Source organism: Bombina bombina, chromosome 2, assembly GCF_027579735.1.
Source record: "Bombina bombina isolate aBomBom1 chromosome 2, aBomBom1.pri, whole genome shotgun sequence".
Classification (NCBI taxonomy): Eukaryota; Metazoa; Chordata; class Amphibia; order Anura; family Bombinatoridae; genus Bombina; species Bombina bombina.
In genome coordinates, this window is record NC_069500.1 from 749067141 (window position 1) to 749092576 (window position 25436).

At 42.0% G+C, this 25436-nt stretch overlaps 1 protein-coding gene across 1 annotated transcript in view; it reads left to right on the forward strand.

The window, feature by feature from the left end:
* Positions 1-25436, forward strand: part of POLRMT (RNA polymerase mitochondrial) — a 367345-nt gene that overhangs the window by 240638 nt on the left and 101271 nt on the right. The window contains exons 14-15 of the mRNA XM_053702843.1: positions 14038-14124; positions 14210-14323. Coding sequence (XP_053558818.1) covers positions 14038-14124; positions 14210-14323 — 201 coding nt within the window. The remainder of the gene's footprint in view (positions 1-14037; positions 14125-14209; positions 14324-25436) is intronic.

The following is a 25436-nucleotide window of genomic DNA, read 5'->3' on the forward strand; positions in this document are numbered from 1 at the left end:
CGGTGATCTTGATAGCTCCTGCGTGGCCACGCAGGACTTGGTATGCAGATCTGGTGAATATGTCATCGGCTCCACCTTGGAAGCTACCTTTGAGACGAGACCTTCTTGTTCAGGGTCCGTTCGAACATCCGAATCTGGTTTCACTCCAGCTGACTGCTTGGAGATTGAACGCTTGATTTTATCGAAGCGTGGGTTCTCAGATTCTGTTATCGATACTCTTGTTCAGGCCAGAAAGCCTGTAACTAGAAAGATTTACCACAAAATTTGGAAAAAATATATCTGTTGGTGTGAATCTAAAGGATTCCCTTGGGACAAGGTTAAGATTCCTAGGATTCTATCCTTCCTTCAAGAAGGATTGGAAAAAGGATTATCTGCTAGTTCCCTGAAGGGACAGATTTCTGCCTTGTCGGTGTTACTTCACAAAAAACTGGCTGCTGTGCCAGATGTTCAAGCCTTTGTTCAGGCTCTGGTTAGAATTAAGCCTGTTTACAAAACTTTGACTCCTCCTTGGAGTCTCAATTTAGTTCTTTCAGTTCTTCAGGGGGTTCCGTTTGAACCCTTGCATTCCGTTGATATTAAGTTATTATCTTGGAAAGTTTTGTTTTTAGTTGCAATTTCTTCTGCCAGAAGAGTTTCAGAATTATCTGCTCTGCAGTGTTCTCCTCCTTATCTGGTGTTCCATGCAGATAAGGTGGTTTTACGTACTAAACCTGGTTTTCTTCCAAAAGTTGTTTCTAACAAAAACATTAACCAGGAGATTATCGTACCTTCTCTGTGTCCGAAACCAGTTTCAAAGAAGGAACGTTTGTTGCACAATTTGGATGTTGTTCGCGCTCTAAAATTCTATTTAGATGCTACAAAGGATTTTAGACAAACATCTTCCTTGTTTGTTGTTTATTCCGGTAAAAGGAGAGGTCAAAAAGCAACTTCTACCTCTCTCTCTTTTTGGATTAAAAGCATCATCAGATTGGCTTACGAGACTGCCGGACGGCAGCCTCCCGAAAGAATCACAGCTCATTCCACTAGGGCTGTGGCTTCCACATGGGCCTTCAAGAACGAGGCTTCTGTTGATCAGATATGTAGGGCAGCGACTTGGTCTTCACTGCACACTTTTACCAAATTTTACAAGTTTGATACTTTTGCTTCTTCTGAGGCTATTTTTGGGAGAAAGGTTTTGCAAGCCGTGGTGCCTTCCATTTAGGTGACCTGATTTGCTCCCTCCCTTCATCCGTGTCCTAAAGCTTTGGTATTGGTTCCCACAAGTAAGGATGACGCCGTGGACCGGACACACCTATGTTGGAGAAAACAGAATTTATGTTTACCTGATAAATTACTTTCTCCAACGGTGTGTCCGGTCCACGGCCCGCCCTGGTTTTTTTAATCAGGTCTGATAATTTATTTTCTTTAACTACAGTCACCACGGTACCATATGGTTTCTCCTATGCAAATATTCCTCCTTAACGTCGGTCGAATGACTGGGGTAGGCGGAGCCTAGGAGGGATCATGTGACCAGCTTTGCTGGGCTCTTTGCCATTTCCTGTTGGGGAGGAGAATATCCCCACAAGTAAGGATGACGCCGTGGACCGGACACACCGTTGGAGAAAGTAATTTATCAGGTAAACATAAATTCTGTTTTTTTTTGTTTTTGTTTTGGCGGATAATTTCTGAATATCAGTTTGTCTGTTTATTGGTGAATAAAGATGGACCAAGAAACCCTGCAAGATGTTACATTTTCTTTATGTTTTGATGCTAATGTAGAACCACCAATCCCTTTCTGTTCCTAATGTATTGAGAGATCTATACATTATAGGGATAGACTTTTTTTCTGAGCCAGCATTGTCTAAGGTGGATACTGTTCAGGAGCCTTCTGACAATATTTAAGATATGCTGCAACTTTCTCCTCAAGCGTCTCAAAATTTAGTGTCCATTCAACCGGTGCCCTGCGCTTCCTCTATTACTACATCTCGAGTTACCTTGCAAGACATCGCTGCCCTAATGCCATCAGCGGTATCTGGTGCGTTGTCTTCTTTTCCCATGCTGCAGGGAAAGCGCAAGAGGAAGGGAAATCAATCAGTGATTAAGGTTGGTGACACAGTAGTGGCTATTCCGAATGTTCCTTCCCAGAAACCTGAAGAGGAGGATACTTCGGTAGCGTCTGAGGGTGAAATCTCAGATTCAGAGAGTGTAATGCCTTTAGCTGATACTAAAGTTGTTTCTTTCAGGTTTAAGCTCGAAAACCTCAGTTTGCTACTTAAGGAAGTTTTAGCTACCCTGGACGACTCCGACACTACTGTTATAGTCAATCCTAAGGAGTCCAGTAAACTGAAGAAGTATTTTGACTTGCCCTCCATGGTGGAGGTATTTCCTGTACCAGATAGGGCTGTAGAGATTATTGCTAAGGAATGGGAGAGACCAGGTATCCCCTTTTCTCCATCACCTATATTCAAAAAGATGTTTCCTATGGCAGACTCTATCAAGGAGTCTTGGCAGACGGTACCCAAAGTGGAAGGGACAATTTCCACGCTAGCCAAGAGAACTACTATTCCCATAGATTATAGTTGTTCCTTTAAGGATCCTAGGGATAAGAAGTTAGAGGGGTTAGTCAAGAAAATGTATGTACACCACGGTTTACAATGGCAACCCGCGGTTTATATTGCCACTGTCACTAGTGCGGCAGCATACTGGTTTGATGCATTGTCTGATTCTATTTGGACAGACACTCCCCTCGAAGAAATCCAGGATAGGAAAAAAGGCCCTTAAGTTGGCCAACTCCTTTATCACGGATGCTTCCCTTCAAGTTATGAAGCTGGGAGCTAAGATTTCTGGTTTTGCCATACGGGCCCGCAGAGCTTTATTTTTAAAATCTTGGTTTGCGGATGTGTCATCTAAGTCTAAACTTTTGGCGATTCATTACAAGGGAAAGACTTTGTTTGGACCGGGTTTGACGGAAATACGTCAGGAAAGGGCCATTTCCTCCCTCAGGATAAGAGAAATAAACAAAAGGGACGTCAGAGTAATTTTCATTCCTTTAGAAATTTCAAGGGAAATCCTTTCACTCCCTCTTCCAAGCAGGAGCAGTCCAAGCCTTCCTGGAGGCCCAATCAGTCTTGGAACAAGGAAAAACAAATTAAAAGCCTGCTATTGAATAAAAACAGCATGAAGGGCCTGCCCCCGATCCGGGATCAGATCTTGTGGGGGGCAGACTTTCCTTGTTCGCTCAGGCTTGGGTTTGAGATGTTCAGGATCCCTGGGTGGTGGACATCGTGTCCCAGGGATACAAACTAGAGTTCAAGACCTTTCCTCCCATGGGCAGGTTTCTGCTTTCAAGATTATCTGTAGACCAGACAAAAAGAGAGGCGTTCTTACACTGTGTTCGGGACCTCTCCGACCTGGGAGTGATAGTTCCTGTTCCGATGCAGGAACGGGGTCTGGGGTTCTGTTCCAATCTGTTAGTGGTTCCCAAGAAGGAGGGAACCTTCAGACCAATTTTAGATCTCAAGAGTCTAAACAAATTCCTCAGAGTCCAGTCCTTTAAGATGGAAACTATTCGTTCCATTCTTCCTTTGGTCCAGGAGGGTCAATTTATGACAATGGTGGATTTAAAGGACGCGTACCTGCATGTTCCCATCCACAGGGACCATCACAAGTTTCTAAGGTTTGCATTTCTAGACAAAAACTTTCAGTTTGTGGCTCTTCCATTCGGCCTTGCCACAGCTCCCAGAATTTTCTCAAAGGTTCTGGGATCCCTGTTGGAGGTGCTCCGATTGCGGGGCATTGCTGTGGCGCCTTATCTGGACGACATTCTGTTTCAGGCGCTGTCCTTTCAACAAGCAAGATTCCACCCGGAGATGTTGTTATCTTTCTTGCGATCTCACGGATGGAAGATAAATCTGAAGTTCAAAGTACAAGGGTAATTTTCTTGGGAACCATAATAGATTCCTTATCAATGAAGATTTTTCTGACAGAAGTCAGGAAATCAAAGATTTTCGATTCTTGCCTAGCGCTTCAGTCCTCTTCTCGGCCATCAGTGGCTCAGTGCATGGAATTAATCGGTCTGATGGTAGCGGCAATGGACATCATCCCGTTCACCCGTTTCCACCTCAGACCTCTGCAGTTAAGCATGCTCAGTCAGTGGAACGGAGATTATGCGGATCTGTCTCCGTGATTACAGCTGGAGCAGGAGACAAGGGATTCTCTAATTGGGTGGTTGTCTCAGGATCATCTTTCCCTGGGAACCTGCTTTCGCAGACCCTCTTGGGTGATTGTGACAACAGACGCCAGCCTTCTGTGATTGGAAGCAGTCTGGGGCTCTCTAAAGGCTCAGGGAACATGGACTCGGTCGGCGTGTGTTCTACCCATAAACATACTGGAGCTGAGAGCAATCTTCAATTCTCTTCTGGCCTGGCCTCAGTTAGCTCGGCCTGGTTCACCAGGTTCCAGTCGGACAACATAACTTCAGTGGCTTACATCAACCATCAGGGAGGAACGCAGAGTTCCTTGGCCATGACAGAGGTAGCCAAGATAATTCAGTGGGCGGAGACCCACAATTGCTGTCTGTCGGCGATCCACATTCCAGGAGTGGACATCTGGGAGGCGGACTTCCTGAGCAGGCAGACCTTTCACCCGGGTGAGTGGGAACTTCATCCGGAAGTATTTTCCAGCCTGATTCTCAAATGGGGTCAGCTGGTATAGGATCTCATGACATCTCGGCAATACTGATAGACGCCCTGGCGGTACCTTTGAATTTCAGTCTCGCATACCTATTTCCTCTGTTCGCTCTGCTACCTCGGGTCATTGCTCGAATCAAGCAGGAGAGGGCGTCAGGAATCCTCATTGCACCGGCGTGGTCTCGCAGGATTTGGTATACAGACCTGGTGGACATGTCATCTCTTCCACCTTGGAGACTTCCGTTGAGGAAGGACCTTCTACTTCAAGGGCCCTTCCTTCATCCAAATCTAGTTTCTCTGAAGCTGACTGCTTGGAGATTGAACGCTTAATTTTATCCAATCGTGGATTTTCAGAACCGGTCATTGAGACCATGATTCAGGCTCGTAAACCTGTGACTAGAAAGATTTACCACAAGATATGGCGTAAATATCTATATTGGTGTGAATCCAAGGGCTACTCTTGGAGTAGAGTTAGGATTCCTAGAATCCTGTCCTTTCTCCAAGATGGTTTGGAGAAGGGTTTATTGGTAAGTTCCCTAAAGGGCCAAATATCTGCCTTGTCTATTTTGTTACATAAACGTCTGGTGGACGTCCCAGATGTGCAATCGTTTTGTCAGGCCTTGGTCAGGATTAGGCCTGTGTTGAAGCCAGTTACTCTTTCCTGGAGTCTTAATTTAGTTCTTAAGGTTCTTCAAGGGGCCCCGTTTGAGCCTATGCATTCCTTGGATATTAAGTTGTTATCTTGGAAAGTTTTGTTTCTTGTTGCTATTTCATCTGCTCGTAGAGTGTCAGAGCTCTCGGCATTACAGTATGAGTCTCCTTACCTTATTTTTCATTTGAATAAGGTGGTTTTGCATACTAAGTTAGGGTTTCTCCCTAAAGTAGTTTCAGAATGGAACATTAATCAGGAGATTGTTGTTCCTTCCTTGTGTCCTAATCCTCCTCCTCAAAAGGAACAGCTTTTGCACAATCTGGATGTGGTGCGTGCATTAAAATTCTATTTACAGGTGACTAAGGATATTCGGCAGTCTTCTGCTCTGTTTGTGGTTTTCTCTGGGAAACGTAAGGGGCAGAAAGCTACGGCTACTTCTCTTTCTTTGTGGTTGAAGAGTATAATTTGCTTTGCCTATGAAACTGCTGGACAGCAGCCTCCTGAGAGAGTTACGGCTCATTCTACGAGGGCTGTTTCCTCTTCCTGGACATTCAAAAATGAAGCTTCTGTGGAACAGATTTGCAAGGCTGCAACTTGATCCTCTCTTCACACTTTTTCAAAATTCTATAAATTTGACACTTTTGCCTCGGCTGAGGCCTCTTTTGGGAGAAAGGTTCTTCAAGCAGTGGTGCCTTCCGTTTAGGTTCCCTGTCTTGTCCCTCCCTTATCTGTGTACTCTAGCGTGGGTATTGATTCCCAATAGTAATTAGATGATACGTGGACTCGTGTCATTAGAAAGAAAACAAAATTTATGCTTACCTGATAAATTTATTTTTTTCTTGACACAATGAGTCCACGGCTCAGGTTGTTGGTATGTTATAAACTTCAGACACCTCTTCGGTCGAATGACTGGGGTTGGAGGGAAGAGAGGTGATATTTAACAGCTTTGCTGGGCAGGAGTGATATTCCCAATAGTAATTAGATGATCCGTGGACTCATCGTGTCAAAGAAAGAAATTTATCAGGTAAGCATAAATTTTGTTTTTGCCCACTGAGTCTAATTTCTCTCAGGATGATGCTGTTCAGGCAATGCCACAGCCTTCTCCTCAAACGTCCCAAGCCTCTATGGCATCGCATACAGTTCCCTACAGTTCCTCTCAACCTCTAGGAGGAGTTTATTTGCTTGCAGAAATTGCTGCTCCGGTATCTTCTGCGGTATCTGCAGCATTATCTGCTTTTCCCGTGCTAAAGGGAAAACTCAAGAGGAAAATTATATATATATTCAGATAGTAAGGTTTCTGTTCCTCCTTCTGCTACACATGTGGCTCTCCCTTATAAGTCTGATGAGGAGGATACATTGGTAGCCTCTGAGGTTGAGAGCTCAGATTCGGACAGTATAATTCCTTTATCCGATACTGAAGAAGTAAACTTAAGGTTTAAGCTTGAACACCTTTGTGTACTGTTAAAGAAAGTATTGGCTACTTTGGACGACTTTGATACTCCTGTCGCTGTCAACCCTAAGAATATCTAGGAAACTTAAATACTATGATGTTCCCTTCTCTGTAGAGATGTTTCCTGTTCCAGACCGTGCGATGGAGTTTATTTCACAGGAATGGGAGAAACCAGGGATACCTTTCTCCATGTCTCCTGTCTTTAAAAAGATGTTTCCTGTCGCTGACTCCATTAAAGATTCATGGAGCACAGTGCCTAAAGTAGAAGGGGCCATTTCTACTCTTGCTACCATGCAAGTTATTAGACTGGGAGCCAAGATATCTGACTTCACTGTCCTAGCCCGCAGGCTAAAATCTTGGTCAGCTGATGTTACCTCTAAGTCCAAGCTTCTGGCGCTTCCTTGTTTGGGCCTGGTCTGGCAGAAATAATTTCTGATATTACAGGTGGAAAAGGGTCTTTTCTACCACAAGACAAGAAGAACAGACCTAAAGGTCATCAAAGTAATTTCCGTTCTTTTTGTAACTTCAAAGGGAAGCCTCTTCCAAGCTGGAACAGTCCAAGTCTTCTTGGAAACACAATCAGTCTTGGAACAAGGGGAAGCAATCAAAGAAACCTGAAAATGAGTCAGCATGATGGGTTTGCCCCTGGTCCGTGATCGGATCAAGTGGATACAAGATGTCCCAGATCCTTGGGTTGTGGACATAGTATCTCAGGGTTACAAGATAGAATTCAAAACTTTCCCTCCCAGGGGCAGATTCCACCTTTCAAGTTTATCTGCAGACCAGATAAAAAGTGGCATTCTTGAACTGTGTTCGGGACCTTTCCTCCCTGGGAGTGATAGTTCCAGTCCCAGTAAGGGAACAGGGCCTAGGGTTCTATTCAAATCCGTTCGTGGTTTCCAAAAAAGAGACATTTTCGACCCATTCTAGACCTAAAGTGACTCAACAAGTTTCTCAAGAGTACCATCCTTCAAAATGGAAACCATTCGTTCCATTCTTCCTGTGGTCCAAGAGGGCCAGTTCATGACGACCATAGACCTGAAGGATGCGTATCTTCATGTTCCCATCCACAGGGATCATCACAAGTTCCTAAAATTCGCCTTTCTAGACAAACACTTTTAGTTTGTGGCTCTTCTGTTTGGCCTTGCCACAGCTCCCAGAATTCTCAAAGTTTCTGGGGGCTCTCTTGACAGTGCTCTGGTCTCAGGGAATTGCATTGGCGCCCTACCTGGACAACATATTGGTCCAGGCGCTATCTTTTCAACAAGCAAACTCATACAGGGATCTTGTTGTATTTTCTACGTTCCCACGGATGGAAAGTGAATCTGGAAAATAGTTAATTTGTTCCAGCTACAAGGGTAGTTTTCTTAGGAACCATAATAGATTCCCTATCTATGAAAAATTTTCTGACGGAAGTCAGAAAATCAAAAATTCTCTCCTCTTGCTTCTCTCTGCAGTCAACTGTTCGCCATCAGTAGCTCAATGTATGGAGGTAATTGGTCTGATGGTCGCTTCAATGGACATCATTCCCTTTGCTCGATTCCATTTGAGAGCTCTGCAGTTATGCATGCTCAGACAATGGAACGGAGACCATTCGGATCTGTTTCAAAGTATAGATCTAGACCAGTCGACAAGAGACTCTCTCCCGTGGTGGATTTCTCAGGAGCATCTGTCTCAGGCACGTCCTTCCGGAAACCTTTCTGGGTGATTTTGACCACGGACGCCAGCCTGCTAGGCTGGGGGAGCAGACTGGGACTCATTGAAGGCCCAGGGCTATGGACTCAGGAGGAGTCTGCTCTCCCCATAAACATCTTGGAGTTGAGAGCGATTTACAATGCTCTGATGCCTCAGTTGTCCTTAGCCCCGTTTATCAGGTTCCAGTCGGACAATATCACCTCAGTGGCTTACATCAACCACCAGGGAGGATCTCAGAGTTCCTTAGACATAATGGAGGTAGCACAGGATTATTCAGTGGGTGGAAGCTCACAATTGTTTGTCTGCCATCCGCTTTCCAGTTGTCCACTCCTGGAATGTGGATTTCCTGAGCAGACAGACATTCTATCCCGGGGAGAGGGCTCTACATCCCCGGAGGTGTTCTCCAGGTTAACCCTCAAATGGGGGGTGCCGGAGTTGGATCTGATGACGTCTCGGCAGAACGCCAAACTTCCAAGGTACGGTTCAAGGTCAAGAGATCCGCAGGCCGCCCTGATAAATGCTCTGGCGATTTCTTGGGATTTCGGTCTAGCATACCTGTTTCCCCCATTTGCGCTCCTTCCACGAGTCATTGCTCGTATCAAACAGGAGAGAGCTTCAGTAATTTTAATAGCTCTTGCATGGCCTCGCAGGATCTGGTATGCAGATCTAATGAAGATGTCCTCTCTGCCACCTTGGAGGTTACCTCTGAGGAAGGACCTTCTAACTCGGGGTCCATTCCTCCATCCAAATCTTGTTTCTCTGAAGCTGACTGCTTTGAGATTGAACGCTTAGTTCTGTCTAAGCGTGGTTTTTCTGAGACCATGATCCAGGCTCGCAAGCCTGTTACTCGAAAGATTTACTATAAGGTATGGTGTGAATCAAAGGGCTACTTTATGAGTAGGGTCAGGATTCCTAGAATTTTGTCTTTTCTTCAGGAAGGTCTGGAGAAAGGATTGTTGGTCAGTTCTCTGACGTTATCTATTTTGTTGCACAAGCATCTGGCGGATGTGCTAGATGTTCAATCTTTTTCTCAGGCCCTGGTTAGAATCAGGCCTGTGTTTAAACCTGTTGTTCCACCTTGGAGCCTTAATCTTGTTCTTAAAGTTTTGCAGCAGGCTCTGTTTGAGCCAATGCATTCCATAGATATTAAGTTGTTATCGTGGAAGGTTTTGTTTCTTGTTGCTATATCTCTTCTGCTCGAAGAGTCTCAGAGCTCTCGACTTTACAGTGTGATTCACCCTACCTTATCTTTCATGCGATAAGGCGGTCCTGCGTACTAAGTTAAGATTTCTGTTTTTCCTTGCCTACAGGGAAAATGCAAGAGGATATTTAAATTTTCAGATAGTAGGGTTTCTGATCCACATTCTGCTACACGGGTTGCTCATTCTCCTAAGTCTGGTGAGGAGGATTTGCCAGTAGCTTCTGAGGGTGAAATCTCAGAATCGGACAGTATAATTCCTTCATCTGATGCTGAAGTGGTCTCCTTCAGATGTATGCTTGCACACGTGTACTGTTAAAGGAGGTTTTGGCTACTTGGACGACATTGATACCCCTGTTAACCTTTGAAAGTTTTTGTGAACTTTATCATTTCTATGATGTTCCTTCCTATGAGGAAGTGTTTCTAGACATGCCTTGGAATAGGAGAGGCTAGGGATGCCTTTCTCCCTGTCTCCCGTCCTTTAAAATATTTTCCTGTCGCTGACTCCAGAAAAATGCACGGTGCCCTAAGTAGAAGGGAGTTTTTCTACTATGGCTCAGAAAACTTTGATCCCTATGGAGGGTAGCTGCTTCTTTTCGGATCCATGGGTAAGAAGCTGTAGGTTTAATTGTTCATTTAGAGCAATGTCTGGTCTTATTAGACTGCTGTGTTAGCACACAGGGCATTATGGCTGAGATCTTGGTCAGCTGAGTAGCCTACCGGTGGCTTAGTGGTACAGCCTAGGCTTTATAGTTCTGCAGTTGCAGGTTCAATATTTTTTGTTTCCTCCAAATTCACGCTTCTGGTGTTTTCCTTTCGAGGAAGCGACCTTGTTTGGACTTGGTCTTGCAGAATTATCCTCTGATTTTGCGGGTGAAAAAAGGGTTTTTCTACCACCTGTCGAGAGAGTAAGACTAAAGGAAAGTTTTCTTTTTCCTTTTTCTGCAGGGTCAGTCATGTCTTTTGGACACAACCATACTTTGTCCAATCTAAGATTTCTTTCCAGGGGCAGATTTATACTTCTAGAGTATCTACATCCAGGTATGAGGAGAGGCATTCCTTGAACTGGGTTCAGGATCTTCCTCTATGGGAGTGATAGTTCCAGTCCCAGTCTGGGAATGGGATCTAGGTATTTACCTCAAGTTTCTCAGGTTCTGACCTTCAAAGTAATGTCCATTCTCCTTTGGTTCAAGAGGGCCTGTTCATAACGAACATAGCCCCGAAGGATGTGTATTTGTTGTTCCCATGATGGGGATCTTCTCAAGTTTTTGAGTTTCATCGTCTTAGAAAGACTTTTAGATCTTGGGGTTTTGCAAGGGTGCCTTTCTGAACAATATATGGTTGAGGTGTAATCCTTCCTTCAAGCAAACTCTCTTTCAAGAGATCTTGTCCAATCTATTTCCCCATGGATGGGATATGCATCTGGAGAAGAGTTCCCTTGTTCCATCTACAAGGGTGATTTATCTGGGGACCTTATTAGATTCTCTATATAGGAGAAGATTTCTAACAGAGGTCAGATAATCAAGGATTTATTCCTTTTCTTCTCTCTGCAAAAAGCCCTCTGGTGGCGCAGGAGCAGAAAAACAGGCTGGGAACCAGGAGATACTGGTTCAGATCCGGGCATGGATGTGACAATCTGTGCATATTGTCTACTGTCCAGCCAACAGCAAGCTCTAGTGGTCTGGTAGCTAGCTTTACCATCTTGAAACTGTAAGGTTGGGAGTTTGGACCTAGCTGCAGTTGGGTTTTTTCCTTCACTTTTCAAGTTACTCAATGTATGGAGGGAATTGGTCTGATGGTTTCCATGGACATCATTCCCTTTGCTGTTATCTATAAAATGGAGAACATTTAAATCTGTTTCAAAGGATAGATCTAGATCAGTTGACAAGAGACACTCTCTCCGTATTGGTTTTTCACCACAGACATCAGCCTGCTGGGCTGGGAAGTAGTCTGGGACTTGTTTAAGACAGAGTGTTTAGGGAATCGGAAGTGTCTGCTGTTCTCCTTATCCTGGAATTGAGAGCTATTTTCAATGCTCTGATGGCTTGGCCTCTGTCGGCCTTAGCTTGGTTCCAGTCGGACAATATCATCTCGGTGGTTTTCATCAACCACCAGGGAGGAACTCGGAGTTCCTTAGCAATGTAGGAGGTGCCTTGGATTGTTCAGTGGGCAGTAGCTCACATTTGTCTATCAGCCATCCAAATTCCAGGAGTGGACATCTGGGAAGTGGATTTCCTGAGCAGACGGACTTGTTATCCTGGGGAGTTGGAACTCCATCCATAGGTGTTCTCCTCTTAACCCTCAAATGGGGGGGGGGTGCCGGAGTTGGATCTGAAAAATGCCAAGCTTCCAAGGTACGGTTCAAAGTCAGAAGATCCACAGGCTGCTCTGACGGTTCCTTGGGATTTCAATCTGCAAATCTGTTTCCTTCATTTGCTCTCCTTCCACGAGTCGTTGCTCGTATAGAACAGGAGAGAGCATCCGTTATTCTATTAACCCCTGCGTAGCCTTGCAGGATCCAATATGCAGACCTAGTGGAAATGTCGTCTCTCCCACATTGGATACTACCTCTGAGGAAGGATCTTCTGATACAGGGTTCCTTCCTTCATCCAAATCTCGTTTCTCTGAAGCTGATTGCTTGAAGATTGAACGCTTAGTTTTGTCTAAGCGTGGGGTTTTTTCTGAGTTGGTCATGTGACCATGATTCAGACTTGCAAGCTAGTACTAGTAAGATTTACCATAAGAAGTGGTGTAAATATCTTTATTGGTGTGAATCCAAGGGTTACTCTTGGAGTGGGCAGGATTCCTGGAATTTTGTCTTTTCTCCAGGAACTGGAGAAGGGTTTATGAGTCGGTACCCTGAAGGGTCAGATTTATGCATGATCTATTTTGCTACATCAGCGTCTGGCGGACGCGCCAGATATGCAATCATGCCTGTGTTTAAAGTGAAGGTCTATTTTGATGAATTAGTGCCCAGTTTTTAATAATCCTATTAAAAACAAGGGCACTTTAATTCATCAAAATTGACATTTCACTCGTTTTCAACAAAAAGTACCTTTTAATCCTGGCAGCCGCTCCAGCACTTCCTCCGCCCATCGCAAGACGTCTTCGCGGGTCCAAAATGACGAATCCGGCTTCCTCCAATCACAGCGTTGCATCAGGCCAAGATTCCCCGGGGTGGGGGAGCTGTGATTGGAGTAAGCCGGATTCGTCATTTCTGACGTCTGCAGAGGCTTCCGACGGCCGTGGGAATCGCTGGAGCGGTTCTTCATTCTAGTTAGTTTTCCTTCCTAAAAGTGATTTCGGACGGAAATATTAATAAGGAAATTTTTGTTCCTTCTCTATGTCCTAGTCCTTCTTATAATAAGGAAGTTTTTTGCCCAACTTGGATGTTCAGGCGTCTTGGGATTTTCGTCGGTCTTCTGCCCTGTTTGTTTGTTTGTTTGTTTCTCTGGGAAACATGAAGGTCAGAAAGCTTCTGTTACTTCTCTTTCCCTCTTGTTGAGAAGTTTAATTCGTTTTGCTTATGAGTCTGTTGGCAGCCTCCTTAGAGATTTATGGCTCTTCTTGGGTTTTCTAAAATGAAGCTTCTGTAGAACACATTTGCTAGGCTGCAACTTGGTCTTCTCTGCATACTTTTTCCAAATTTGTAAAATTTGATTCTTTTGTCTCGGCCTTGGCTTCTTTTGGGAGAAAGGTTTGTCAAGCGTTGGTGCCTTCTGGTTAGGTTCCCTGTCTTGTCCCTTCCTATAATCATCTGTGTCCTCTGGCTTGGGTATTGATTCCCAACAGTAATTGATGATTCTGTGGACTCACCATATCTTAGGAAAGAAAACAAAATTTATGCTTACCTGATAAATTTATTTATTTCTGGATATGGTAAGTCCACGGCCCGCCCTTTTTTTTTTTAAGACTGTTATTTTTAACCTCAGGCACCTCTACACCTTGTGTTACAACTTTTTTTCCCTCCATTTCCCTTCGGTCGAATGACTGGGGGTTGTGGAAAGGGAAGTGATACTTAACTGCTTTGCTGTGGTGCTCTTTGCCTCCTCCTGCTGGCCAGGAGTGATATTCCCAACAGTAATTGATGATTCCGTGGACTCACCATATCCGGAAAGAAATTTATCCGGTAAGCATAAATTTTGTTTTTACCATGTCTAAATAAATACTGTTGTTCATAAGCATGATATAAATGTTTAAAGCATAAATCAATCAGTACATTTATATTCAGTGTAAATCTTTTACCTCTCTTTTCAGTCTTGTCTCCTATAAACGAGTAGTTTCTTTTCATTAATTTTCATGCTTTTTTTAAACACCCTTTCATCCCTTGTATTGTTCTTTAAATGTTTTTCACCTTAAATCTCCTCTCCCTCAGGAGTATGTGTGGGAGGCATCCCATTACCTTGTCCAGCAGGTGTTCAGCAGCCTGAAAGAGATGTTCTCTGGAACAAGAGAGATCCAGGTGAGCTTAACTAGCCAGTGATAACTACTTGTAAAAAAAAGGTCCTGTGTTGACTCTTCCTGTAACTTTGCCTTAATACTTGCAGCTCTGGCTGACAGAAAGTGCTCGCATGATTTCAAAGTCAGGAAGCACAGTAGAGTGGCTTACACCTCTAGGCCTACCCATAATACAACCCTACCACCGTAACAAGCAAATGATGGTAAGACCAAATACGTTTATAATTGTTAACAGGCCTCAGTGAAGATTTTGACATAGAAACATTTGTATGTATATATATATATGTGTGTGTATATGTATATATATATATATGTGTGTGTGTGTATATATATATATATATATATATATATATATATATATATATATATATATATATATGACAGCTGTGGAAGCTTGATGTATCCTATGCTAGTTTTCTGTCTTTCCTCCTTTATTCCCTTGTGGTTTAGTGGTGGGCTTTATCTTTGGTACAGTGATGATTACATATGAAGGGCTGGCACTGAATTTCTGATAAATGCACACAATGATGGACTGTTGCTACAAATTCAAATTACAGATACAAACCAGCGGCATTTTCAGCATCAATTTGCAGTTTCTCCTGTAGCAGACATTCTGCAAAATACTGTTAACATTTTCAGAGTGTTCTGGATTTTTGGACAGCTGGTCAAAGACCCAGAGAAGGGAGTCTACCCTTCCTGATAGGCAAGTTGCTGTTTAATGGGATGTGCGATGCCTTGTGTTTCAAGGCTGTATATCTATTTTAAGTTGCCGCATTGACATCTGTTAGCTTTACAGAGCCTCTAATGAAATCCTGTGTTTATGCTTTTCAGCTAGGCCTACATTCTTTATAATCAATTTAATAAAGGATGCAAGCCTTTTATGATCCAATAAGCATTTTTTTTAAAAAAAATCTTTACAATTTTTACTTGTCTTATCAAGTGTACCTTTTCCTCTTGTTATCCTTTGTAACAAATCTTCTTTCCATGGAGCATTCTGATTTTCTTTTTGATAGGAGTTAAGTTTCAACAAATGAAATAAATGTGATAACACAATCAAAGATCATGAAAGCACCAATGAAAAAGAAAGTAAAATAAAATTGTGAGTTCTTGTAAGGATATGCGTATTCTTGCTTGGGATATTCTGTTTCTTTGTATCTTTAGAAGTTCTCAGAGAAAAGGAAGAGAAAATGCAACATAGTGTAATTCTGTAACACTATCCAGAATATATATCAAGCTTGTGGCCAAAAGCCTACTCACATGTGTTGGAGCTTATACCTAAGCTCAAGGAAATGCGCACACCCACTTTACACTGGTGGGCAAACAGTACTCTCACGGCAATATGATAAAAAACAATTTATTAAAATATAATAAAAAGCGTCTCAAATGCTTATGGTACACTTATTATAGAGGTTAATAGAGCAGTAAATTCTTGTTATTGCTCACAAAAGCAAACTCCACTGAAGGATGCAAGTGGATGCAGGCAGCAGAAACTTAACCGCTAAACCGTCCAACCTGACCACAGATGTGAGTTGCTCCTCCTTCCGGTGCACAAGCAAGTGTAGAGACGCGCAGGAGAGTTAATAGTTCCGACGATCGTTTCGCTATGTAAGCTTTCTCAAGGAAATCTTGGAAAGTTGTTTAAAATTGTGTACTCCATCTGAATCATAGAAGTTTAATTTTGTATTAAAGGGACATGAACCCCCAAAAAATTATTTTATGATTCAGATAGAGAATACAATTTTAAACAACTTTCTAATTTACTTATTCTATCTAATCTGTTTCATTCTCTTGGTATTATTTCTCTTGTTAAGTGTAGTCAGTCCACGGGTCATCCATTACTTATGGGATTGTATCTCTTCCCCAACAGAAAGTTGCAAGAGGATCACCCAAGCAGATCTGCTATATAGCTCCTCCCCTCACATGTCATATCCAGTCATTCTCTTGCAAGCTAACTAAAGATAGGTTGTTGTGAGAGGGCTGTGGTGTTTTTAAACTTAGTTTATTTCTTCAATCAAAAGTTTATTTTAAATGGCACCGGAGTGTGCTGTTTGTTCTCAGGCAGCATTAGAAGAAGAATCTGCCAGCAGACGTAACTAAGATCCAATGGCTGTTCTCGCACATTCTGAGGAGTGAGGTAACTTCAGAAGAGGGGAATAGCATGCAGGGCCCACCTGCAAACGAGGTATGTGCAGTAAATTATTTTTCTAAGCAATGGAATTGACTGAGAAATTACTGCTGATACCAATGTAATGTAAGTACAGCCTTAAATGCAGTGGTAGCGACTGGTATTAGGCTGAGGAGTGTGTGTACACTGAAGTATTTTTCTAGGGAATGGAATTTGACTCAGAAAATACTGTTTATACTGAAGTAATGTGTGAGCCTTAACTGCAGTAAAAGCGACTGGTAGCAGGCTTATTAATAACACTTCATAACTTTTAAAATATATGTTCAAAACGTTTACTGGCATGTTAATCGTTTTTTGTGAGGTACTTGGTGATAAAACTTATTGGGGCATGATTTTTACCACATGGCTAACTTTTGTTTCTGCATAGAAACAGTTAACTGTGCTTCCCCACTGTGTAATATGAGTGGGAGGGGCCTATTTTAGCGCTTTTTTGAGCAGTAAAAATTCAGTCACAATCTTCCTACTTCATCCTCCATGATCCAGGACGTCTCTAGAGAGCTCAGGGGTCTTCAAAATTCATTTTGAGGGAGGTAATCAGTCACAGCAGACCTGTGACAGTGTGTTTGACTGTGATAAAAACGTTAATTATTAAATTGTTATCCGTTTTTGGGTATTAAGGGGTTAATCATCCATTTGCTGGTGGGTGCAATCCTTTGCTAACTTAATACATTTACTGTGAAAATTTGGTTGCTATAACTAATTTGGTTCATTGTTATTTCAACTGTGACAGCTTTTTGTGCTTCTTAAAGGCACAGTAGCGTTTTTTATATTGCTTGTAAATTTATTTGAAAAGTATTTTCCAAGCTTGCTAGTCTCATTGCTAGTCTGTTTAAACATGTCTGACCTATGTATGAAGGCCAATGTGGAGCCCCATAGAAAATTGTGTACTAAATGCATTGATGTAACTTTGAATAAAAGTCAGTCTTTACATGCAAAGAAATTATCACCAGAAAACGAGGGGGAAGTTATGCCGACTAACTCTCCTCACGTGTCAGTACCTTCGCCTCCCGCTCAGGAGGTGCGTGATTTTGAGGCGCCAAGTACATCAGGGAGGCCCTTACAAATCACTTTGCAAGACATGGCTACTGTTATGACAGAAGTATTATCTAAATTGCCAGAATTAAGAAAAATTGCATGCTCAAGTTCTAGGTTCCGGTGGAGGAGGAGGAGCAAGCACGTGCTGCTGAGCTACCTGCTGAGCTACCTGCTGAGCTACCTGCTTCAGCCCTACAGCTGCTGGCGGTTGTTTTCGCGCCATACCCCAGTCCAGGGGATAGCTAACGGGTTAGCCAAGACAACGCACCTGAACCTGAACAGCGATAAACTCCATCCCGCTGTTATTGCAAGAAGGGAGGTGATATCCCCCCAAACAGACGAACCGAGGCCAACTGGCTTACCCAGCACTCTTAACCAACTGCTCTGAATAAAAGACACAATTTGCCGGGTAAACTTAAGCCCCCACTACCTCTTCAAAAGGCATAGAAAATAACCCAGGAGAAACCCCTTTACCTTGGAAGATCCCTTTTGCTCCTCTGCCCAGCTAAGGACAGAATTTAACATTAGACGGCAACAACTGAGGCCGCATCTGTTGCAGCACGTACCTCATTTCCTATTGCCGAAGTCTGCTTTCAGCAAGCTCTCCGAACTGCGTCTATCCATCACACACTGCTCTCCCCCTTTCCGCCACGAACTGAGCAGAGGCGCGGCTGGGTCCTAATCCAACAGAGGACCAACTGCATCAAAGTCAGTACAGACGGGCCCACCCACCGCTGTGGCTGAACTCTTTCTCACCCCTCCCGCCAGCGTGCCCGGCATCACGGAACTCACACTGCGGAGTGATACTGAATCCTACATGTCTCCCTGAGGTGGCCCTCCCCTTGAGACTCCTCGTTGGATCCTTGGCTGCAGCGCAGATCACCCCATCCCTCTCCCACCGGTGCTGCGTGAGAGGGACTGGAGTAAGCGCTATCTGGAGGGCTAGGAACGAAGGAAAAAGCCCCTGCACGTAGGAAGCCTGCCTCTTGTTTCTCTTCCCTCTCTCCCACCGCTGCTGCGTGAGGGAGGGAGAGATAAATAGCTGCCGGAGGTCAAGGCAGAGGCACCTAAAGCTGCGGGAGCTGCATCTGCAGGTCTCAGGTAGGAGAGACATTCACCGTATATTCAAGAACCCCATCCTCCAGGGCAAGATAGAATACGGGGTACAGCTGGCAAGGAGAGGTGAGTTAACTATACACCCCTAAAGACTTATCATTGTGCACCTTAAACTGAATGGGCTGCCTGGGTGAAGTTGGGGGAGCAGACAGGGATATCATAATCTTCTCCCAATACTAATATCAAGCATTTCCTTACCAAAGTCATAAAAGGGGGAAGGTAAAAGGGGACAGAAGAAGAAAGGAAGGGAAAGGAGGGGAAGGGCTGAGCAGCCCTATATTACTCACATTGCACTGAATTGGACGGACCACAGCGGATCACGGTCCACCTAAATAAGAGCTCTATCTCCCAGACTATCTGTAAACTTTACTAACATCGGCTTGAACTCTGGTAAAGGCTAAAAGAATAGGGGGAGAGGAGGAGGAAAGGAGAAGGGAAGAGGAAAGAGTTAGTTGCTTTACATCTAATGAACATGCTACTAACGTTGATTGCTTATTTTCTGGCTGACAGATTAACAGCTGCTTTCACCACGAAAAATCTGCTATTAAACTAATATGGACATTTATGCTTATCTTGCTCGCAGAATAACAACCTAACTGCTGGACATTTCATCTCCTAACATATTGTTTAAATGCATACCTTAAATTTATAAGCTTTAAGGAAAATTTAACACACCGCATATTCTGTTCTTATTGTTTAGGATTTAAGTTACTCTTTCTTTCTTCTTTTTTTTTTCTTCTTCTCTGCAACTAACAATTTCTTCTAACTGTGTTTCTCTTGTGGCACACGAGTAATTTGATTTTGTTGTCTAGGCAGATACGCTGTCCCAAGATTAATTGGCCTAATCTCACACTCAGAGATTTGAAAAACCAGGACATAGGTTTCCCTTCACTTAAAATATATCTAAATGCCCAGTAATATTAGATTTTAGCTGTAAAGGTAAGAAAGGTCTAATACAACAAAAAAAATAAGAGAACTATAATCTATACCTACTCACTTTGATTAGGGGAACCTAATGATATTAAAGTAAACCTGAGTTCTTTTTTCTTTTTTTTTTGCTTAGTAACTGGACCTAATTTAATCAGGGACCAGTAGAGAATTATTTAACTCTTAGAGAAGGGTTTGGTTCTCTTGTCTCTAAGCTACACGCCATAGGCTCTCTGACTGGTATGGGGACCCTTAATTATAGGAAGCCACACACATCACTTCACTAAAACCAAGGGTGCTAACATATAAATCCCCCCCCTTTTTTTTTTTTTTTTTTTTTTTTCCCCCATCCTTCACTTTCCTCACTCCCTCCCCTAAACCCCCTCACTCACTTGTCCCTCACATCCCTACCCCTTCCAATAAAATCACGAATGTTTTGCAGCACAGCATAAGTTATTAATTGATCATCACTCACACTATTATCACGTCTTATGGACAAATTCCTCCACAGCCACTCCCGGACTCCCCCACCAGCCATGACAGCTAAAGCAAGAGATAGAAGAAATAAAAATAGTACAGAGCTATCCACAGAGGAACAATCAACCCCTACCAATCCCTTACACTTAAGCGAAACATTTAACATGCAGGCCCTGGTGACAAACATTGCAGAAGCTTTAAATCCTAAATTTGATGCCCTTAGGGCAGAGATCAAACAAGAAATTGTATCACTATCGCAAGAACTGAGACACTTCACTAACAGGATTAGTGAAGTGGAACAAAGGGTCTCTGATCTTGAGGATCTCACACTTACTCATAGTGCAAGCATAGATGCCACCGCAACTAGTCTGTCCAAAATGCAAACCAAAATTGAAGACCTAGAAAATAGGGCCAGAAGGAATAACATCCGCATTATTGGCATACCTGAGGGGAAACAGCCTGAGAATCTAAATTTATTTATCACAGATACTTTAGTACAGTTACTTAAAATCCCTCCTAGCAATGCTCAAATAGTGGTAGAAAGGGCCCATAGAATAGGGAGGATGCAGGTTGATAATAGGGGCAATAATAGACCTAGGCCAGTAATAGCTAAATTGCTCAATTTCACTGATAAGGTAACCCTTCTCCAACATTTTCGTAAAAATCAGCCCATCATGTTTAAAGAGAACAAGATTCTCCTATTTCAAGACTATTCAGCAGAGACGTCAGTGAGGAGAAGAAATATTGCTCCAATCTGCTCTAAATTTATTCAGCAGGGTTATCGGGCCTTAATTATGTACCCATCTAAACTTAAAGTTTTTGCCAGAGGAGGAACTCACCTTTTTGAAGGTGCTCAAGAGGCAGAAAGATTCTTAAATCAATTAAGCTCTAGTGAGTAAACCGAACAGATATCAAGGATTCACTGTCATTGTTTTTACCTTTTTTTTTTTTTTTAAGGTAATGCTGACAGCGGAACTAGTTCAAAATAGCGTAGGTGTCTTGCGGGGGGTTTCTTTTTTTCTTTTTTTTTTTTTTTTTTTTCTCCTTAGTACCAATTTCATGTATCTATTTACTAAATTAAATGCTTAATTTTAAAATAGTATCTTGGAACGTAGGAGGTATCACCACTCCTATAAAGAGGAAGTCAATCATTTCTCATTTAAGGAAAATGAATACAGAAATAGCTTTCCTCCAGGAAACGCATCTTACCCTAGAAGAAGTATTGAAGTTAAAAACATCATGGGTTAAGGAAGTGTTCGCCACTTCAGGACAGGGGAGAAAGAGAGGGGTAGCCATCTTGGTGGGGAAAAAGATCAATTCAGAAATTCTGCATGTTGGGACAGACCCAGAGGGGAGATCAGTGATTTTAAAAATAAAAATTGATAATCGTGTGTTCACAATGTGTAATGTTTATGCACCTAACACTCTTGATCCAGAGTTCTGGAATCAATTACAGACAGAGATACTCTCTGTACTAGAGGGTAACCTTATTCTCGCAGGAGATTTCAACATGGCTCCACAGTGTCCACTTGACAGGCTGAGACAAAACACAAAACAGAAAAAACATAAAAAAGACAACTTGGAATCTAAAATTTTCACTAGGCTTATGCAAAACTTAGGTATTAGGGACATATGGAGGATGCAAAATCCCGATGTTAGAGAATATTCTTGCCTATCTAAAGCCCATAAAACATTATCAAGGATCGATCTCTTTTTGATAGACGAAAGACTCTGCACATTCGAGGTTAAGGCAAAAATCCTTCCTATATGTATATCTGATCATGGGCCAATATCTTTAGATCTCCAAGATAAACAGCCTAAGTTCAAGTTAAATCGCTTCTTCTTCCCCTCTCACTTAGCATCAGACATGAAATTCAAGAACTGGCTAAGAGCTAAATTTAATGACTACGACCTCTGCAACTCAGATTATAGAGATCGTCCTGCCATATATTGGGAGGCAGCAAAGGCTGTAATAAGAGGTGAAATTATAGCGTATATGGCCATATTAAATAAAAAAAGGCAACAAAGAGATAAGGAATTAACGCATGCAGTTATAAACGCATATAATAGATTCCTTCTTGACTCTAACCCTGCAAATTGGACCAAGTATATCAGAGCAAAAAGCAATAAAGACGATTTTTTGCTATACAGAGAAACCCAGAATGAACTAAAACTACAGTCCAAATTATATAAATATGGCAATAAATCTGGGAAACTCCTAGCTAGACTGGTCAAAAGCGAGAAAAAATCTTCGCTAATCGAAAAACTGGTGCTAGAAGGGAAGGAAGTATTTAAGCATGAAGAAATAGCGCAAGAAATGGAAAAATATTATCAGGAACTCTATTCATCCAGATACTCAGATTCACCTCGAGCAGAGGACTTTTGGAGCAAAATATCAATCCCCAAGCTATCTATTGACATAGCCGAAGCTATCAATATGCAAATCACAGAGGAAGAAATTAAAAAAACAATTTCTGACCTTGCTCTGAACAAAACTCCTGGGCCAGATGGGTTACCCAATGAGCTATACAAAATACTATCTTCTGAAATATCAACCCATCTTTGTAAATATTATAATTCTATCTATACTAAGGGAGAAGAGATGACAAAACTTTTTACATCCTCCTACACAACCCTAATACTTAAAAGTGGAAAGGATCCAACTTCAAGGGGGTCTTATAGACCAATTGCTCTATTAAATTCTGATTACAAGATTTTCACATCAATCATTGCTCAAAGGTTACAAAAAATACTAGGTGGCATCATTCATAAAGACCAAGCTGGTTTCTTAAATGCTCGAAATTCTGCAGCAAAAATTAGAGAGATCTTGGTAACATCAGAATATCTTTTTAATGTTGGGGAGGAGGGGAGAAGAGGGGGAAGGACCCCACCAGATCTAGCGGTCATCTCGGTTGATGCCGAGAAGGCCTTCGATTCCGTTCACTACGACCATCTTCTCACTTCATTAGTGAAGTTTGGCTTCACAGGTAGTTTCCTTCACTTTATCAAAAATCTTTATAAACAGCCTTATACAAGGCTAATCGTAAATAACTTGTTGTCATCCCAGATAGTACTGGGTAGGGGGACCCGTCAGGGCTGCCCCCTCTCTCCTCTCCTCTTCAACATCTGCATTGAACCTTTGGCAACTGCGATCAGGCAACAATTAGAAGGTATTAAAATACAGGATTATGAAATAAAGTTAGCCCTATATGCAGATGACATTCTTATATATCTATCAAACAGTAAAAAAAATCTACCTAAATTACTACAAATCATTGATCAATTTGGGTCCTTTTCTGGATATAAAGTAAATACTACAAAGTCAGAATTACTCTGGCTTAAAAAAAACAGTTCCTCTTCCAGTAATATTCCCTTCCGATTAGTAAAAGACTCATTTAAATATTTGGGTATCCACATCCCGAGTGATCCCAAAGATCTTTATAAGCTTAACATCCTACCAATTATATCAATATTCAGGGAAAAGCTCAGAAACTGGGAGAGTTTGCCACTCTCCATTTCTGGACGGATAGCACTTTTTAAGATGGTCCTCTTTCCAAAACTGTTATATGTTCTACAGAACACGGCGATAATGCTTTTGGACAGGGACATACGAGTAATTAATAGCTTACTTCGGAGGTTCATTTGGCAAAAAGTAAGACCCAGAATCTCCTTGACCAAATTGTCATCCTCTAAAGCTTGTGGAGGCTTTGCATTGCCAGACATAAAGTTTTATAATCTGGCATTCTTAGCTCGAATAACGGCGGATTGGATCTGTTCCAGAGACTATGTCCTGAACAACAAATTAGAAGAGAAAATTTGCTATCCATACACACCTATAGCTCTCCTACTTTGTGAACTTAAAGAGTGGCCAGTTAATATTAGAGCACTTAAAATGTTCTCAAATCCCCTGAGGGCCTGGAAGAAAATAGGAAAGATCCTTGATTTTAACTGTCAGATATCTCAATATTTACCGTTAATAGGTAATCCTAAATTTCAGGCAGGCATAGACTCAGCGGTGTTTAAACATTGGCACGTATCAGGATTAAACAGACTTATACAATTCGTGGATCAAGAGAGAAAATGTATTATAGCATTTGATGAACTTAAAACTAACTTTAATCTTTCAAACAAGGATTTCTTTGCCTATCTACAGGTAAGGCACTACATCACAGATACTATGAGACCAATTAACTGGCGATGTGACCTGGGTAGGCTGGAGCTCTGGCTGACTCTGGTAAGGAGCGGGTTAATGTCAATTACCCCATGCTACCATCTACTGGGGGAAGGCAAAGGGGAACATCTCCTTGGAAAACTAACCCAAGCTTGGAGCTTGGTCTTGCCACAAGAGCACATTGACAGCCAACTCATAAAAACCTCTATTAGTAGAGTATCTCAGGCCACAATCTCAGCCACCTGGAGAGAGGCTCATCTAAAACTTTTACATAAATATTATTATACCCCTGAGAAAGCATTTAAGTTCAATAATCTAAATTTTGACAAATGCCCTAAGTGTTACATGGAGGCCGCAGACTTGAGACACATGATCTGGGATTGTCCACTGATTAGACAATGCTGGTATAAAGTTGAATTCTGGGCAAGAACGTCACTTAAAATCTCCCCTCTGGGTCTTTCACTGCTTCAGGTCATATTCTGTTTAAATAATCCAGAAGAACATAGCCCTAATGGAAAGTTAATTACCATAATTATTTTGGCAGTTAGGTATTTAATCTTCAAGAAGTGGAAGTTAAGAAACTTACCAACAGTACCAGAGATTAAAAATTTTCTTAAAAAGCAATGCATTATAGAGCAGCGAGACACCAATATTGATAAGGAATCGGATATTCAGTCCTTCTTTAATAAGTGGGCACCATTTATTAAATCCCTTACACCACCAGAAATTGATCAAGTAATATTTCCTTTTCAAAACTCAGAACTGGTACTTCTGGGATTATGGTAAAAGCAAGACACATTATCTTTTCTCTTTCTCCTGGTACGATACAGGAGAATCTTTTTGTTCTTTTTATCTTTATATATAAATATATATACCCCTTTTTTTTTTTTTTTTTTCTCTTCTTTTCTTTCTTTTTCCCCCTCGCAAGACTAACCTTGAACACGTTGATATTATCATCACCTGAGATAGCTTAGGATCTTATCTACAAGACATGACTCACAATGTAACTCTCCAGGGATGACGATATATGCTCAGAGGAGGGGGGGTGGGGGGAGAGGGGAAGATTGCTTCTGGCCCTGTTCCTGGCCATAGTTGTGATACTGATATTGATGTTTTTGTTGGGGGGAGGGGAGGGAGGGGAAAAAATGGGGATAAAATATACTCCATCAGAGAAATTATAATCATTTAGGATTGACAGAATGGAATTTAAATCATAGTATTCTTATTCTATTTCTTTTTTTATTTTTTCTTTATTTTTTCTCTTTTTCTTTCTTTGCTTGCTGATGTTTCTTTGACGGTTTATTCTTTGTTTTGGAAATTATCGAAAATGTATAAATCTGTTGGAGTTTAATAAAGATGATTTAAAAAAAAAATTGCCAGAATTAAGAGGCAAGCGTGATAGCTC